Genomic DNA, 17,608 nt, shown 5'->3' with positions numbered 1-17,608 from the left:
GAGTTAGACTAGACTTGAACGTACAGCTACTTAAACTAATGCCACAGTTCCTTTGCACCGCTATTTACTGTGCCTGGCCCCTAAAAACACAATAAGGTCTGATCTGTGTGTAGAGATAGTAAGGATTCTGCATTCACGTGGTCCGAACGCACCGTCACCACGGGTGTCCCACAGGGGGCATCTCTTAGTCCACTTCTTTTTAACATATATATGGCCCCACTTATCTCGCTGATCTCGACTTTTGGGATCGAAACTACATCTTATGCAGATGACACCAGTTGATCCTATCACTGGGAAAGAACTCCACGGAAGCCAAAGAAAATTTTAATGCTTGTTTTACGGCAGTCATCAAATGGATGAAAAATAACCATCTCTGCTGTAATACTGATAAGATGGAAATCCTACTGATTGGAAAGGACAATCCTTTCTAACCAAAGGATTGGTGGCCAGAGGACACTGTAGCACCCCCATCAACGGTGGAGGTTGCAAAAAATCTGCAAGTGTGGTTCGACTCTTCCCTCTCTTTTAAACCTCATGTCCTAAAAGTAACAGGAACCTGTTTTGGCCTTATTAAAACTCTGAAAAAATTATTTCACCTGATCCCGCTTGCCGCAAGGAAAACAGTGGTAGTGACTCTTATACTATTGCGGCTGGACTACTGTAATAGCCTTCTGGCAGGGACTCACAAAGCTACCCTGAGGAGACTGCAGGTAGTACAGCTCGCAGCAGCCAGATTGGTCCTAGGGCTTCCTCATAGAGCGTCTGGAGCTGCCGCCCTGAAGACCCTTTACTGGCTCCCGGTTCACAAAAGAATTTTATTTAAACTACTGTTGACAACCTTCAGAGCAACCCGCCGGCTGGGTCCTGTATACCTCTCAACAAGATTTAAACCATACACTACAGTGAGGACACTTAGACCTAGTGCTGCAAATCTGCTTAAACGGCCTGGCTTCAAATTGATAACCAGAGGAGGGAAATCTGCCACGGTTTTAGGGGCAAAGGCCTGGAATTGCATGCCAAAGGAACTCAGAGCAGCGAAACAGGAAGAGCAGTTTAGAAAGACATGGATCTTTGGAACATCAGATGCCTATTGTCTGGCACTAACCTAGGTCCAAATCGGATACAGCTGATCTTTGTTTTTCGATAGCGCCAGGAGACTCCGTTAGGAGTGGCAGTTGCGCTTTATAAGCATCACTTTTCATTTAATTTCATTTCACTTGAGGCCACCACAGGTAAGACATATAAGGCATAGCTTTGAACCTTTTGCGTCTTAGGTTTCTGTTTAAACCTGCTCACGAATTTAGGTCCGCTTGCGAAACCGTTGTAATCCATGACAAACGATGTCGTCCGTGTAGGAGCTAACCAAGTACACGATCATGTGTGTTATATATATATTTGTGCTAACTTATCGTATGCTCGCCGCAGATGGCTTAAGCCTTGTATTTTTATGGAAAGGAATTTGCTGTGCATCAGCAGCTTTGAAATGCGCCCTAAGCGGGATAGATGCAAACATGGCTGCTTGCTCTTTGAAGTTCATGGAGGTATCTGTCTCATGTCTAAATGCCACCCATATTTATTAACGTTTTAGCGAACCTAGAAGCATTTGCTAGCATTTTATATACTGTATTGTTAATTTGGGCCCGAAGTGTAGTTCATTCCTTTTATTTTTTTCATGCCGTGATTGCACTGCAAGATCTTACTAATAAAGATTTTTAAACCTCAACCTTTAGGTGGTTTCACTATGCCCACCTGCAGATCATGCTCACCCTTCAGTACACCAAAACAGAATTTTCGATCTTAAAACAATATTATACCTAACAAGGTTCACGTCATAAATGTTGTTAAGAAGTCTAACACAATCCATACGGAAAATAAATTGGGGAAGACTGAATACGAAAATGCATTACCGAGCCTGAAACCTCCTCTTTAACTTTACTGCTGAAAAAGGTCTAGGTGTATGGGTAAATGCCTATGTAGTCTCTAAAATGTACCTTTGCATGTGTCTTTTGCTGTTTGTGATATGTTTTTGCCTCTCCTCTTGCTTTCTTTTGAAGGACCTGCCTAAAGCACGAGGACGAGAAGATTATGTCCTACGGCTCCATGGTGTTATTCACCTGTCTTGATTCAGACAAAGTTGTCGAGTTACTGGAGGACGAGAAGAGATTGGAATTAGCTGTTGGTGTAGTTGCTGCCTACAGGAAGCTACCCGACATAGAGTCGGAGTGGACGTATGTATTTTCTTTTCAGTACAGCACTTCATTAGAAACATTCATTGGTCAAAAATACTTTTCATTCCATCCTTCTGAGATCGGTAAATTAAGCCCTCTTAAGTTGTGTATTATAAAGTGTATAAAAATAAGTTATGACTGTTATTATTATGCAAAAACAAGTTATTAATATGACCCACGTGTTGTGGTGAAGAATGCTTTGGTGGGACACAACTGCAGGAAAACTCAGCAGTCTGGAGAGATGGACTCTATATAATTTAGAGGAGTGTTAGTTTAGGAGCACTGATACTGGGTGGCTACCAGGGCTTCCAGACAGAAGTCGAAGTGCATTCCTAAGTAATCGGTGTATTCCTAAGTAATCACAGGACAAGAAAATATACCTCCTGGGTCTGTGTCACTTATTCATGATTCTTTACTCTGCAGAATCTGGTTTGATAAAGAACTGAGAAATCTTATTCTTACTTGCACAGGTATGCTTGCATATACTTTTCTACAAATAGTATCCTTGTGGAATTCTTCAGAAACCTAAGTTGGTCAATGTCACAAAGTGAAGAGACATGTTAGTTTCATCCAAGGAACTCTGTGTATCATATAATCCTGGACAATATATTAAGTATTGGTTCATTACAGGCCAACTATACAGAAAAAGATAAATCTCTATCACAGGAACATCATCAGAATAAGCAGCAATCTGCCCAAAGTTGACACGCACGTTAACTCTTTGAAGACATTTTGTGAATAACAGTGCAGTCCCTTTCTGATTTAGATACATAGAGCTTCCAATAGCCTCCATGGAGATTCGTTGTCATTTTGAGAAGGCCATTCATGCAACAAAAATCACATTATCGTGTTAATTTCATATATATTGCGGCAACTCAATACATGAGAACTGAGATTGGGCTGGCCAAACGGAACTAAAGATGCATGGTTTAAGGGAGAAAGGACAGACTAAAGAGATGAAAAGAAGGCAAAATTGCCATCCACTTGGACAGAATTTCATAAATTATTTAGTCAGTTTTGGTTTTTGTGTTAGACTTTGATGGAGTTTTCCACAATTAATGTGAAGAAGGGGGAGTGCTGGGGCTTCAGGGTTCTGCTCAGTGTGCAGAATGTCATACTTAGGCTTCTTTATAGTTGATCAAACTCCATGAACTCCCAGATGGGGAAGGAAACAATCCTTATAAATAACCCTTTCCAAAGATGGCGGTCTGTCCTCTGGAGGTTATCTGAGTTTCCCAGTCCAAGATGGTGCAGAGCCTTTGCCTCAATCCCAGTTCCTGTCTGAAGCATATGTAGAAGAGGCTTTGGAGAGGAAGATGCATCGCAGAGTGTAATATTTAGTTGCAATGCTATTTTTGGCACTGATTTTTCCATCTATCAGGTTAAATTGTTTCTTTCTCGATTCTTTTCTTGCAATAGTTTAACTCTTTTCACCTTCCTGATGTTAGGAGGATCTTGGCATGTAATCCTCTAAGGGAGACATTTTACTCCATTCGCATATATTATTTTGTGTATGGGGGGACTGATTACAGGGAGGAGTCACCCTTCCTTTGGGCATTCTACAAGGATACTCCATAGACCTTAGTGTTTAGTCCTTGAGATTTTTAATTTCTTTTTTTATTACGTTTTTTTAAAATTTTGAGTTTTCAGAATGTTTTGAAAATCACAACTCAAAGGAGCATTCTTGATATAGCATCTTTTTAGGGATTTAAATGATTTGGCTTGTTCTCTTTGCAGGAGAACAATCCTCAAAGCAGATCAGAGTTGTATACCATGTCAGCAACAGTTTTCCCCACTAGTGCCTATGGGTTGATGATGTTTGCTACTCTCTTTAGATCAGGCTGTTGCCAAAGTTGATCCACAGTAAATTAAAACTGATCTCTGTGTCAAATTTGATGACCACTATTTAACATTCTAAGATATAGACTGTATAATCTTACTCTTCAGTAGTCAGTAGTCATGCTGTCTCGCTTTTCCAAGCTCAGTTGGTGTGAGGAAAAGTGTATTCTGTCTTTGGGCCTTATTATGAGTAGGGCGGTCCACGGACCTTCAGACTCACAGTGGCAGTCACCTGACCGCCCTATTACTGAGGAAATTAAAATATCATAAGGCCTATGTGTCCCCGTGTGTTCCCCGTCACTCATGTGCACATGCATGTAACCTATGTATTTCCCCTCCATGGCCTGTCTATCATGATGCTTATGCTATAACGTGGCCTGCCATCATCCAGTCTCCCATGAGAGAAACGACAAATCTGCACTGAGGCCTACACGTTTTGCATCATGTTTTCCCGCATTTTCATGAAAGCCCATTTTTGTGGCTCAGCCAGAGCCGAAAAGAGGTTTCAGGCCTCAGAACGCTGAAAGCTGCAGCTGCGTATCCTTGGCCTTGCACACTTGGGCCTCAGCCAAAGGGGCCCTGTCCGAGGTGCCGAGACAGTATTGAGCACGATTATCTGCTTACTCCTACTGAAACCACATTCCTGCCTGGAGAAGGAGGAATAAACACGACCCGTCTGCAAAGAAGAGAGCCTAGACTTTCTGTCTCTTTTTGTGTGATTGCAAAGCTCACGTCAGTGAAAAGCCCATAGCCCCCATGTAAGGCCTACGCAGCAAATGAAGAAATAGATGCCACATTGGCTCTTGGTGATGGGCAACCTATGTCACAAATCAGTCCCTGCCCCAGACTTTAGATATCAGATAATACAAGATGTGCTGGTCGTCCTGACACTGAAGGCCTCACTTCCAGACTCCCCGGTTGCACAGCAACCCTTCCCCACGTCAGTTACACGTCATGCTCGAGTTGAGCACAAGTAAGGCAAAGTTCCAGTAAAGTTCCAGCTGATCACGCAATCCCCTCCAGGCATCCACCCACCTATGACACTCACCTATTATCATCAAGTGGACGCCCACCTTCACGCCCACCTACACACCCACATGCTCTTATCTCATTCTCTCTTGCTCCGCCTGAAGCACTCCTGCTTACGTATATTATTACAATGTATATATACTGTACTCTGTGAATAAAGTTTGAGAATGTTCTGAGAAGACCCTTCCTGATCCCTTGTGGTGATGGAACTATTCTCCCTATAACTCGAGTTATTGGAATAAAGCCCTTTTGAACCTGATACCACAGACTCAGCCTCTTGCTTTATGCATGATCATATTGATATTATAGAAATTCTGAGCGCGTAATACTTTATTTACGACATTAAATGGCGCCCGAACAGGGACAAATCTCTTTGCCCATGCGCCGGAGATGAAGGTCCAGTTTTGCCCCCTTCCACAGCCGTGACGGACTTCGAGTGTACACGTCGCGGGTTTTCCCGCCAACTCCCTCAGGCCAACGAAGGAGACGGACTGCGACCAGGCATCCATACGAGGCGGTGAGGATTGCGGATCGTCCCGACCCAGAGCCCACCCTGCGGGAGAGCTGTGTCCGAGGTTTCTAGAGATCCACCTAAGATACGCCATTCCCTGCGCAGCGTCAAGTGTCCGAGGCCTTCAAGTTCTGCTTCCAGGTGAGTTTTTCATGGGGGTTGCAATAAAGACGGGTTCATTTAATGAACACGGTAAAGACGTGTCTCACTTGTGAGACCGGTATGTTCAAGAGCATGCATCAAGAATGAAAGAATTCAAGAATTAAAGTCCAAGTTTTCAGGTGCACCGATATAACTGTATGAATGTTATTGTCTTAGTCAGGTTCAGTTAGGTTTGAATGTGTCAGGTTTTTATGTAAGTTTGTTTCATTTTGATTTTTGTTTTTTTGTTCATTGTGATTTTTTGTTTTCGGTTACATTCCAACATGCCGTTATTTTCAAAACTGCGTAAGATATGTACCAGAAAAGGTGTACTAGAGGAACCAGTTAACATTCCGCCTAGAGACACACCTGGACATTTCATGTACTGTAAGCATGGTTTAGATGCCGTGCTGTTTTTAGAACTATGGGTGGATTACACGAAGGATTTAGAGACAAAGTATAGATGGCCCATCACGGGAACGTGGGATGCGGAATGCATTATGAAGGTAGATGAAGAGATATGGAAGAGAAAATCTAGACCTGCTCAGAAGGATGCCATTGAGTTATGGCGCAAGGAGTCACATAGAAGAACAGAGAAAGAGTTCCACAAAGCAGAGAGAAGTAGACAGGAGTCCGAAAAAGCCAAAGAAGAGAAATTACAGGAGGAAGGGGAACGGGTAAAAAGAGAGCAGACTGAAAGAAGAAGAAATACTGTCGTTGCTGGTATTTACCCCGTCCTTTCAGAGGAACTAGCAAAAGTGGCCCCAGTAGAAAGACCCATTAGAGTGCCACCACAAGTACCCCGAAAAATAAAACAAACAGCATCCGAAACGTTCATTAACACCTACCTAGAGGAATCCCCACCAGCATACGTGGACGGATTTTTCCCTGCACCCCCAACGCAAGAACAGCTCCAGGAGCTCGAGGACGGCGGGGAGGGAGGATCCGGGGCAACATCAGGAGGGGGGCCGACAGTAAAAGTAGACATCTCCGAATGTATATATGACCCAGATCCAGGAAAGGGCAGAATGCTCGTGTTTTCACTACGGCTTAGACGAGCAGTCGCAGATTTGGAAAAATTACCAGATATGGATAAACATCTAAAGAAAATGTACACATTCATAAGAACAGGGGAAGGTTCTGAGTGCATAGCAGAAGCTGTACAAAATAGAAATATAGTTATTAAGAACTATATCCTTCGCTTCCTAATTAATTGTCTGATCAGGGAAAAAGACGAAGGTGACGGGGACGTAGACCGTTGTTATATTGGTTGGAGTGATCGCATAGATGCCGGTCAGCATGATAAATCAGGCCAGACAGACAACATGTTGACCAAAATCCGAAAGGCAATAATAGCGTCACACGAAGGAGGCCCGAACGAAAAGGCTGAGTTATCATCTGATGATGAAGCAGGAGACAAAGACAGAATACATTATGTGGGCCATGCCCGGCGATTCGAAAGGCCCAAGGGCCTCAATCACCGTAAACAGGGAACGGCTATAAAAGAAAGATATTCCCTTGAAAGTTTGTTCCAAATCACCGAAAAAGCGGTGAATAAATGGTTAGGTAACGATCAGCCCCTCACCCCGACCGAAAATGAATTAGCACGGTCAGCCACCCTGTGGGTATCCCAATATGATATATATAATAATGATATCGTAGCACAAACGTTCTTGAGCCTCCCACCAAACGAACAGCGCATAGCTGGTGTTTACATGGTCCAACATTTGATCACGTTATATGAGAGTCAATATTCTGGTCCTGGTCTATTGTATACGTTGCTGGACGACATAATACTAGACAGGTGGATGAACATGGGTACTGAATTGATTAATGTCATCCTGGATCAGCGACACAAGTATATAGTATACGTGACTAGGTCCCTGCTTCCCGCTCCACCACAGGTTAAGGGACAGTCATACGACAAGCTGAACCCCCTACGAGAGGTTCATCCTGTAAAGGATGCAAACAATGAACTGCAACGGGTGTATGTCTACACCCCCTTGTCAAAATTAGAGATACTGGAAATTAAAAAAATGTTACCATCCCATGATAAAGACCCAGGGGGTTTTCACCGAGAACTAAAAGACATTCTTCGCTTAGGAGAATATACATATGCTGACATTCTAAAGTTATTAAAAGTACTATTGCCTGCTGGTATTTACGAGAAGCTGAAAGGACAGGACTGGGAGGTGGGAGAGAAAAAGCTCAGCTGGGATCTGTTGGAAAGAGAGGAAGAGGGAAGAGGCCCGGGGGTTGGTCTGGGTCCCCGAGCTAAAGACCTACCTGAACTCCTTGTACAAGTTTTGCCCAGATTATTAATTACCAAGAAAGAAGACTGGGATGCTATTTCAGCCTGTAAACAGAAACCAGACGAGGACACTAGCGATTTTTACTCTAGGTTTGAGAAGTGTTTCACTATCAATAGTGGTCTTAAGCCCGGTAGCGATTCATATCCCCATCTTTTTGTGAGCAAACTAGTAGAAAATTCCCTGCCAGAGGTGAAGTATAGGGTACTGAAGGTTGAGAGTACTTGGCAAGCAAACAGCCCTTCCCAAATGTTACAGATGTTACAATACCACCAGAACAGAATTAGAGAAGAACACGACCAGGAAAAGAGACGCATGAAAGACACAAAGATGAAGATGCTGGTGGCCCAATCGACACCGGTAAACACAAACACGAACAAGAATAGCACGAAACAAAGTAATGGGACCTGTAATTATTGCAAGAAGCCAGGCCACTTCGTAAATGAATGTGCAGTCCTCAAACACAATATAGCTATAGGTAAAACAAAGCCACGTCCATATCCTCCCAAGGAAAATAACACGCATCAGACATCAGATACGTTTCCACCGCCGCCGCCGCCTGTCCATGCACCTTCACCAGCCCACGCCACAACACAAATGTATGAGCACGCTCAGACTAACTATCCAGAATACCAAGCATATTCATGAAGCAGCCCAGAGAGGGAATTCGACTTGCCCCTTATTCCAGTTCCTGTGGACCAAGCGGGTCCCTATGTGCATGCACGTTTACTAGGACAAAATAAAAAGTTTTTGATTGACACTGGGGCGAGTAGAACTACCATCAGTCATTCCGAGGTTCCAGGGGCACCCCTCTCGGGCTCAAAGAGTATATCCCTGGGCTTTTCAGGAAAGCCTATTATCAATGAGGTTTCAGAACCAGTCTCTTTAGGAATTGGTCCGCTAATACATACAACAGACTTACTGCTTACTAAATCATGTCCAGAAAACTTACTTGGCATAAAAACGTTAAAGGAACTGGGAGCAATTATCTGTTGCTCGCCAGAAGGAGTGAGACTGTATTTACGTGATTTCAAGGGCCATTTTGTAATGAAAGATATTGACATCAGGCTCCAAAATGTACCGCAGCACCTATGGGCACAAGGCCCGACTGACGTAGGGTTCATGAACATCACACCACACCAGGTCACCCTCAAGGAAGGAGTGGTGCTGCCACGGATTAGACAATACAAAATTCCACCTGAGGCTGAAGTAGGGTTGCTGAAAATAATCGATGAACTCATCACACAAGGGGTGGTGATAGAGACAGATTCAAACATATGCAATTCACCTGTTCTTCCTATTCTTAAAAGAACTGATCCCAATACATCACCTGTCTATAGATTAGTTGTGGACCTGCGAGAATTAAACAAATGTGTGGTGCCACAGTACCCTGTGGTCCCGGACATTTCTTCATTATTGACTGCCATTGATGCGAAGGCTACGTTCTTTACAGTTATCGATCTGAAGAATGCATTTTTCAGTATCCCAATACATCCGGACAGCCAATATCTTTTCGGTTTCAGTTTAAAAGGCCGCAGCTTCAGATTCACAAGAGCACCACAGGGCTTCACAGAAAGTCCTAGCATCTACAGTCAGGCACTCAAAAGACAACTAGACAGTATTCATATGCCTACCACTACAGCACTGATACAGTATGTAGATGACATTCTCATCACTGCACGATCGGAAACTGACTGTGAAAATGCATCACTCACTGTTTTACACTTCCTAGCTGACAAGGGGCACAAAGTGTCCCCTTCGAAGTTACAATTCTGTGAACAGCAAGTGGCGTACCTTGGGCACTTGCTATCCAAGGAGGGTAGGCGACTGACACCAGAACGTATTCAATTGATTTCTGGCCTTTCACAGCCCAAGACACAAAAGGAAGTACGTGCATTCATTGGCCTCACTTCATATTGCAGGCAGTGGATTCCCCAGTATGCTTACATACCCAAACAACTAATACAGTTGACGACACAGGAGGTAGCTTCTACTAAAGTCCTCCCTTGGACACAAGAACACACTGTGGCATTTGAAGAATTAAAAAGAGCTTTATGTCAAGCACCAGTTTTAGCGATCCCTGATTACAACAAATCTTTTATGCTTTTTGTGACAGAGCGGGATGGAACAGCACTATCTGTCCTAACACAAGAACATGCAGGAAAACACAAGCCATTTGCTTATTTTTCTAGTACATTGGACCCGGTAGCACAGGCTTTGCCTGCGTGCCTAAAATCTGTTGCAGCAACAGCCTTAGCCATAAGACAAAGTGACTCGATAGTGCTGGGCCACCCCCTGACAGTACAAGTACCACACGCAGTAGAGGTTCTCTTGAACCGGACACAAACACAACACCTGACTGTAGCGAGACTGACAGGTTATGAGCTGACGTTATTTCAACCACACATAGAGATCAGACGATGCAACATATTGAATCTGCTACTCTTTTGCCCTCCAGTACAGAAAACGTTCCACCACATGACTGTGTTGAAGTGATACATACCGTGACTAAACCAAGACAAGACTTGACAGATGTTGCACTCCCAGACCCTGACCTAACACTCTATGTTGACGGCTCATGCATGAGGACAGGGGCGGGAGAATTAGTGGCAGCGTATGCAGTGACCACTGCTACTGAAATCATAGAGACTAAAAGAATAGACATACTGTCAGCACAAGCAGCAGAGCTCATCGCTCTGACACAAGCGTGCATAAGAGCTAAGCACTTGAGAGTAAACATTTACACCGATTCACAATACGCATTTGGGGTAGTTCATGACTTCGGAGTACTGTGGAGAGAAAGAGGTTTCTTGACCAATCACGGGGCCAAGATACAGCATGGCCCCCTTATACAAGCCCTTCTGGAAGCGATACATTTACCAACAGCCATAGCTATCCTGAAATGCAAAGCACATACTAAAGCCACAGATACCATTTCTCAAGGCAATGATCTGGCAGACCGAACAGCTAAACAGACAGCTCAGACCCCACTAGACATGACAAAATCACAGGTACCATCAATGACCAAAGCCATGACAGTCAGGGATCCTTCCAAGGATGTACAAGACATACAGACACATGCTACTCTAGACGAATTAAAGAAATGGTCGGAACAAGGAGGGGTACTGACTGATCAGGGTTGGATGACTAAGGGCAAAGAAACATGGTTTCTTCCTGATGCGATGGTACAAGTGATCATAAATACCGCACATAGTCCTGCACACTTAGGGGAGAAAGCAATGCTAGACAGCTTGCAGAATATATGGTTCAACAAGCACCTGCGTGCAGCAGCGAAACAAAAGGTCAGAACATGTATGATCTGTTGCCAATTCAATCCAGGTAAAGGCATTCCGATGGAACAAGGTGGATTCCATCCACCTGATCATCCTTTTGAAGTCCTCCAAATGGATTGTATCCAAATGGACAGATGTAGAGGTTACAAATATGTCCTGGTAGTAGTATGTTCACTATCAAGATGGACAGAGGCCTATCCAGTTCCTGATTATACTGCTGTAACTACCGCCAGACAATTGGTGCGAGAGTTTTTCCCACGTTATGGATTACCGCGTGTCGTATATTCCGACAACGGTCAGCCTTTCTCCTCTGAACTCATGAAACAGGTGTCCCTTCTGTTAGGGTATACCTGGAAGTTCCATTGTGTACGACATCCTGAGGCAGCAGGCCTTGTAGAAAGACACAATCAGACCTTAAAGATAAAACTAGCAAAGATTTGCGCAGACCAAGGTGTAGATTGGATGGTAGCCCTGCCGGTTGCCCTCTTTTACATGCAAATGGTAGCCCATTCTAGAACAGGCTTATCTCCCTATGAAGTGGTCTTTGGTAGACCACCGAATATGTGGGGCACTCCAATGCCTAAAAAGATCACTGATGTTGATAGTAACATGCTGACAGATTACCTGGCTTCCTTGATGTCTGCACTACTCTCTTGTCGTTCGCAGGTTGCTGCCGCCTTCCCTGACAACACCCAGGTCAAGGAACATTCCCTCGCTCCTGGGGATTATGTTTTAATAAGGAACTTTGATAGAACGAGCCCTCTTGAGCCGAGGTGGAAGACGCCAAAGTTGGTATTATTAACCACGAGGACCGCTGTTAAAGTCGAAGGACGGAAAGGATGGGTTCATCTTCATCATTGTAAACGCTACTTCGGGAATAACGATTCTTTTAAAAAGGACACAAACTTTTCAGACTTTGAGCCCCCTTTACTAGAGGAGACTCCCCAGCAGGAGTACAAAGCTAAACTTAGATCTAAAAAGTCAGAACCCGTTTGATCAATTAAGTCCACTAGGTGGTGAAGCGGTTGAACATGTATTCTGGCTTGCATAACAATCATAATGAGAAAAAGAGCAAGATGAAAAGCAAATACTGTAAAATATTACGTGGTAGATGTATAGTGACATTGATTTTTCTATCTCTTCTGTGCATCACGATAATATGTATCAGCTTAATACTACATGCTATTTTTCCTCCTATTGCCTCACTCTTACACTCTTACACTACTCCACTAATGATACCATAATGCACACATTTAGTGATCTGCCATCCCATGAGCTATCATATCGACTTGCCTTACGCAACAATACCTTTATTCAGATGCTGCACCATTCACATCAGACTAGCAATGCCCCCGTATCAGAAGGTGAAGGGAGTGTTGCCTCTTTTCCCTTTTCCGTTCTCCCATAATGGTTCTTGCGGAGCATGGTTTGCCTTAATGACATCCATCAACGGTGATGCCAAAGAATGTCAAGACAAGGAGTGTAGAGGCGACTAGGTATGGGGTAACTTGAATAAAGTCATGAATGAAGCATGTTTCCCAGATGAAGAAGGTCTTCCCAAAAGGAAAGGTACAGACCTGGAAAATGTAGAGTATCTGCAAGGAAATGCGACCCTCGACTTTATAGTGTTGAATGTCAAGCCCATACACAATTTAGGTCCATCCTCAATTACAGTCCTGCCAGTAAAAGGGAACTTGTGTGTCAGAAAAGAAGGCTCAGTACATTTGGGGCACAGCGAGTGTAATACTATAATAGTGTTTAAAGACAAAGGAAAGTCTTATTTCAGAGCATCACGACACACCTACTTTATTTGTGGCCAGACAGCCTATGTGCAACTGCCCTTAGACTGGGGTGGGACGTGCTATATATCATTTCTTTTACCACCCGTTTTCTTGGCCCCATCGAACTATCATCAAAATCTCCAACTAGCACTTATCAGACACAGACAAGGGCTCGATGCCTCTGGCATTGACCAGACTGAAACAGCTTGGGAGCAATATACAGATTTCAACAAAGGATTCTTTTTCTTCATAGGTCCCGTCCAGAATAGTAAACTCATCCGCAGGCTACCAAGGATTCTAGAAACAGTTGCTAATGAGACTGCATCAGCCCTGGGGAACTTGACCCAGGAACAGTCTGCTATGAGAATGGTCGTTCTTCAGAATCGTCTTGTTATTGACGTCATCCTGGCGGATAGGGGCGGGGCCTGTAGGGTCATCGGTTCCAGCTGTTGCGTTTTCATTCCTAATAACGCACCGTCTGTATACAAAGCAATAACAAGGCTCCACAAGATTGCCCAAAGCATACACGAAGACCCAGGCACGTGGACTTGGTCCAGTTGGCTCTGGGGAGTAATATCGGCATGGGGATGGAAAGTATTGACCGTCTGTGGATTAATACTACTGATGATATTCAGTTGTTGTCTATGTCTGCAGTGTGGCCCGGCCATTTGCGGCCTGTGTGCTACTGCATGTGTTCCACATCCCCATTTACAAAGCATTGAAAATGGTAAAATAATGCTGCAAGAACAGATTGACTGTCTCATGAGAATAGATGTGACATGAAGGGTCCACTAGGGGACAAGGAGGGAATGAGGAAATTAAAATATCATAAGGCCTATGTGTCCCCGTGTGTTCCCCGTCACTCATGTGCACATGCATGTAACCTATGTATTTCCCCTCCATGGCCTGTCTATCATGATGCTTATGCTATAACGTGGCCTGCCATCATCCAGTCTCCCATGAGAGAAACGACAAATCTACACCGAGGCCTACACGTTTTGCATCATGTTTTCCCGCATTTTCATGAAAGCCCATTTTTGTGGCTCAGCCAGAGCCGAAAAGAGGTTTCAGGCCTCAGAACGCTGAAAGCTACAGCTGCGTATCCTTGGCCTTGCACACTTGGGCCTCAGCCAAAGGGGCCCTGTCCGAGGTGCCGAGACAGTATTGAGCACGATTATCTGCTTACTCCTACTGAAACCACATTCCTGCCTGGAGAAGGAGGAATAAACACGACCCGTCTGCAAAGAAGAGAGCCTAGCCTTTCTGTCTCTTTTTGTGTGATTGCAAAGCTCACGTCAGTGAAAAGCCCATAGCCCCCATGTAAGACCTACGCAGTAAATGAAGAAATAGATGCCACATTGGCTCTTGGTGATGGGCAACCTATGTCACAAATCAGTCCCTGCCCCAGACTTTAGATATCAGATAATACAAGATGTGCTGGTCGTCCTGACACTGAAGGCCTCACTTCCAGACTCCCCGGTTGCACAGCAACCCTTCCCCACATCAGTTACACATCATGCTCGAGTTGAGCACAAGTAAGGCAAAGTTCCAGTAAAGTTCCAGCTGATCACGCAACCCCCTCCAGGCATCCACCCACCTATGACACTCACCTATTATCATCAAGTGGACGCCCACCTTCACGCCTACCTACACACCCACATGCTCTTATCTCATTCTCTCTTGCTTCGCCTGAAGCACTCCTGCTTACGTATATTATTACAATGTATATATACTGTACTCTGTGAATAAAGTTTGAGAATGTTCTGAGAAGACCCTTCCTGATCCCTTGTGGTGATGGACCTATTCTCCCTATAACTCGAGTTATTGGAATAAAGCCCTTTTGAACCTGATACCACAGACTCAGCCTCTTGCTTTATGCATGATCATATTGATATTATAGAAATTCTGAGCGCGTAATACTTTATTTACGACATTACGACTAGTGTGACTGGGTCTGAATACAGACTACATGGTGTCGAGGAGCTAGTGTGTTGGTCGGTGAGGCGTCAGTTGATTCGTTTCTCTAATACCTTTGCCGAGTATGGTAGAAGGGAGATGGGTCCGTAGTTAGAAAGTGTGGCTGGGCCAGTGTATGGTTCCTTGGGCAGGGGCACGACAGTGGCATGTTTTCCTGGTAGTATCATTCTGTGTGCATGTTCAACAGAGATTAGTCTCTTTTACCATTTACATTGTTTGCTTGTTTGACATCACTTGTAGTAAAAAGAAATAGAAAACGCTTTATTTATATGCCATTCTTAGTCATGTCCCCGTCCATTGTCAGAGGTCTGAGCTAACAAACTATCAGCAATATATATCAATCTTCAGAAGCATCAATGTGTCACTTAAACATTTCACAGTACAGAGTCCAAAAGCTCCTTAAATTTAGAATAAGTTCTCATCACTTTAATCTGTCCCTTAGAATAATTCTCAGTCTTGGTGAGGAATCCATCTTGCAGTCTGTAGCCTACGGTTAGTTCTTCTGTGTGCAACTCATCTCAAGATATTTAATCATCCTTATCCTTCTGGGCTTCACTCCCTAAAGAGCTGCGGAAGGGGATCCAAATGTTCCTCGGTCACAAGCTTGAGGGCAAGGGCTCAATTTATATTTGTGCGCTCTCATTACAGTAGGGCAAGAAAAAGTGGGGAACCCAATTAACCCTTGGAGGCTTGGGTAATGTAAGTACTAACAGGTAACTTTGCCTACAAGGGAATTATTCAAGCGCACTCAGTTAAACAATTAAAACATACAGCAATGTATATTGGTTCCAACTTGGAACGGGTGTGGATTCTTCAGAAATCAAATTTTATAATGGGAAATAGAAAGGGTACACAAGACTGAAGCAACATAGAAATGACAGAGGTTTACAAATGATTAAAAGTTACCAATACCTCAGGGTCATTAGTGTGAACATTTATTCCAAACAAAGTACATAAATAGAGCAGTGAGTCTGATCAATACAGAAAGCACTTCCTAAAGGAAAATCAATCAATAAGGAAATAGATGAGGTTGTCGACGTGTTGAGGAGAGAAGCTTGTTGGTGGAGCAGCGCCCGACTACCAGCTCGACAAATGCGAGCCCGTACAACAACAAATCCCTACCGATTGCTTTACTCCAAGTTTGATACCTCACTTGGATGCATTATTAAACAAGTGCTTTTCACTAGCCTTCTCCCCGGAGTTAGCAACCAGGAAGATTTTACTAATTGCTTACTTAGCCAGGATTAGATATTCCACATGGAATGCTCATTAGGGTCGTTCAACAACTTTTTACTCATTGTTCTGAAGATGGTCTAAAGGATACTTTCACCATTAAGACCGAAACGTCGACAACCTCATTTATTAACTTATTGATTGATTTTCCTTTGGTAAGTGATTTCTGTATTGATCAGACTTGCTGTTCTATTTATGTACTTTGTTTGGAATAGATGTTCACACTAATGACACTGAGGTATTGGTAACTTTTAATCTTTTGTAAACCTTGGTCATTTCTGTGTTGCTTCAATCTTTTGTACCCTTTCTATTTCACATTATAAAAATTTGATTTCTGAATAATCTCATTACAGTAGATCAGATCATGTAGCCAGTCTTTAAGACTAGGTACTGGACCCTTCCCCCATTGGAGAGCCACTCTTCTTTTGCTTAACAAACCAGGTATAGCGAGTTTTCTCACTTCCTTCAGTATGCCATCAAGGCAAGTAATGGTGTGACGAGGAATTAATCTCATGCTAATAATTTTTTAGAGTGCATTAAATATTTGAGACCAAAAGTCCGCACCAGTGGGTATTTCCAGGCCAAGCGTAGAAAATCCGCAAGAGGATGTCGGCATGTAGAATATGCATTCTTCACATCAATTCCTACAGTGTGTAGGCCTGCCGGAATGTAGTATACTTTATGTAAAAACTTCTACCGTAACTGCTTGTATCTGCTATTGAGCAATGCCTCACTTGTCTGTGCACAGCAGTAGTACTGCAGCTTTTCTGTCACTTCTCCCCCCAGATCTACTGTCCAGCCCCACATGGTCCCACACTCTTACACGTGTGTTGTCTCAGCTGTAGCTTTATATAGCCTGGTTATAAGGCCCCAAGGCAAGCTTGATGAGATAAGCACATCTAATGGCTGTAGAGTGGGCAGTGCCATAGGAAAGGAAGCAAAGGAGGCAACTCTTGTGTTTCTGAGTCAGAAGTACGAAGTACAGAAATGTATCTGAATTGCTTTAAGGATAAACTTTATTCAGATATAGATCCCCAAGAGTCATCAGTTTCAGTTGTGTGAGTTGCTGTTTTGCCTTGAGCTCTGAAGTTGGAGCCAACAGCGGGTTGTCTAACAGCAGCAGGCTCGGCGACTATCTATTCCCTCAATTCTGTTTAGTCTATGCCAGGCATATACTGTATTAGTCATTGTATTACATTGTTCCTGTTAGACCTGGCACCATTGGTGTAGGTCTCCCTTCTATTTTTTGTCACTTTTTGTCTCCTTC

The 17,608-nt window shown here is 43.6% G+C and overlaps 1 protein-coding gene across 2 annotated transcripts in view; it reads left to right on the top strand.

Annotated features, from left to right (window-relative positions):
- Nucleotides 1-17,608, top strand: part of ATXN10 (ataxin 10) — an 842,223-nt gene that overhangs the window by 323,287 nt on the left and 501,328 nt on the right. For both annotated transcript variants that reach the window (XM_085652421.1, XM_085652422.1), the window contains exon 5: nt 2,055-2,228. In XM_085652421.1, coding sequence (XP_085508547.1) covers nt 2,055-2,228 — 174 coding nt within the window. The remainder of the gene's footprint in view (nt 1-2,054; nt 2,229-17,608) is intronic.

Source organism: Triturus cristatus, chromosome 4_1 (genome assembly GCF_964204655.1).
Source record: "Triturus cristatus chromosome 4_1, aTriCri1.1, whole genome shotgun sequence".
Classification (NCBI taxonomy): Eukaryota; Metazoa; Chordata; class Amphibia; order Caudata; family Salamandridae; genus Triturus; species Triturus cristatus.
The sequence above is the reverse complement of the archived record's forward strand: the minus strand, read 5'-3'. Positions and strand labels throughout refer to the sequence as shown.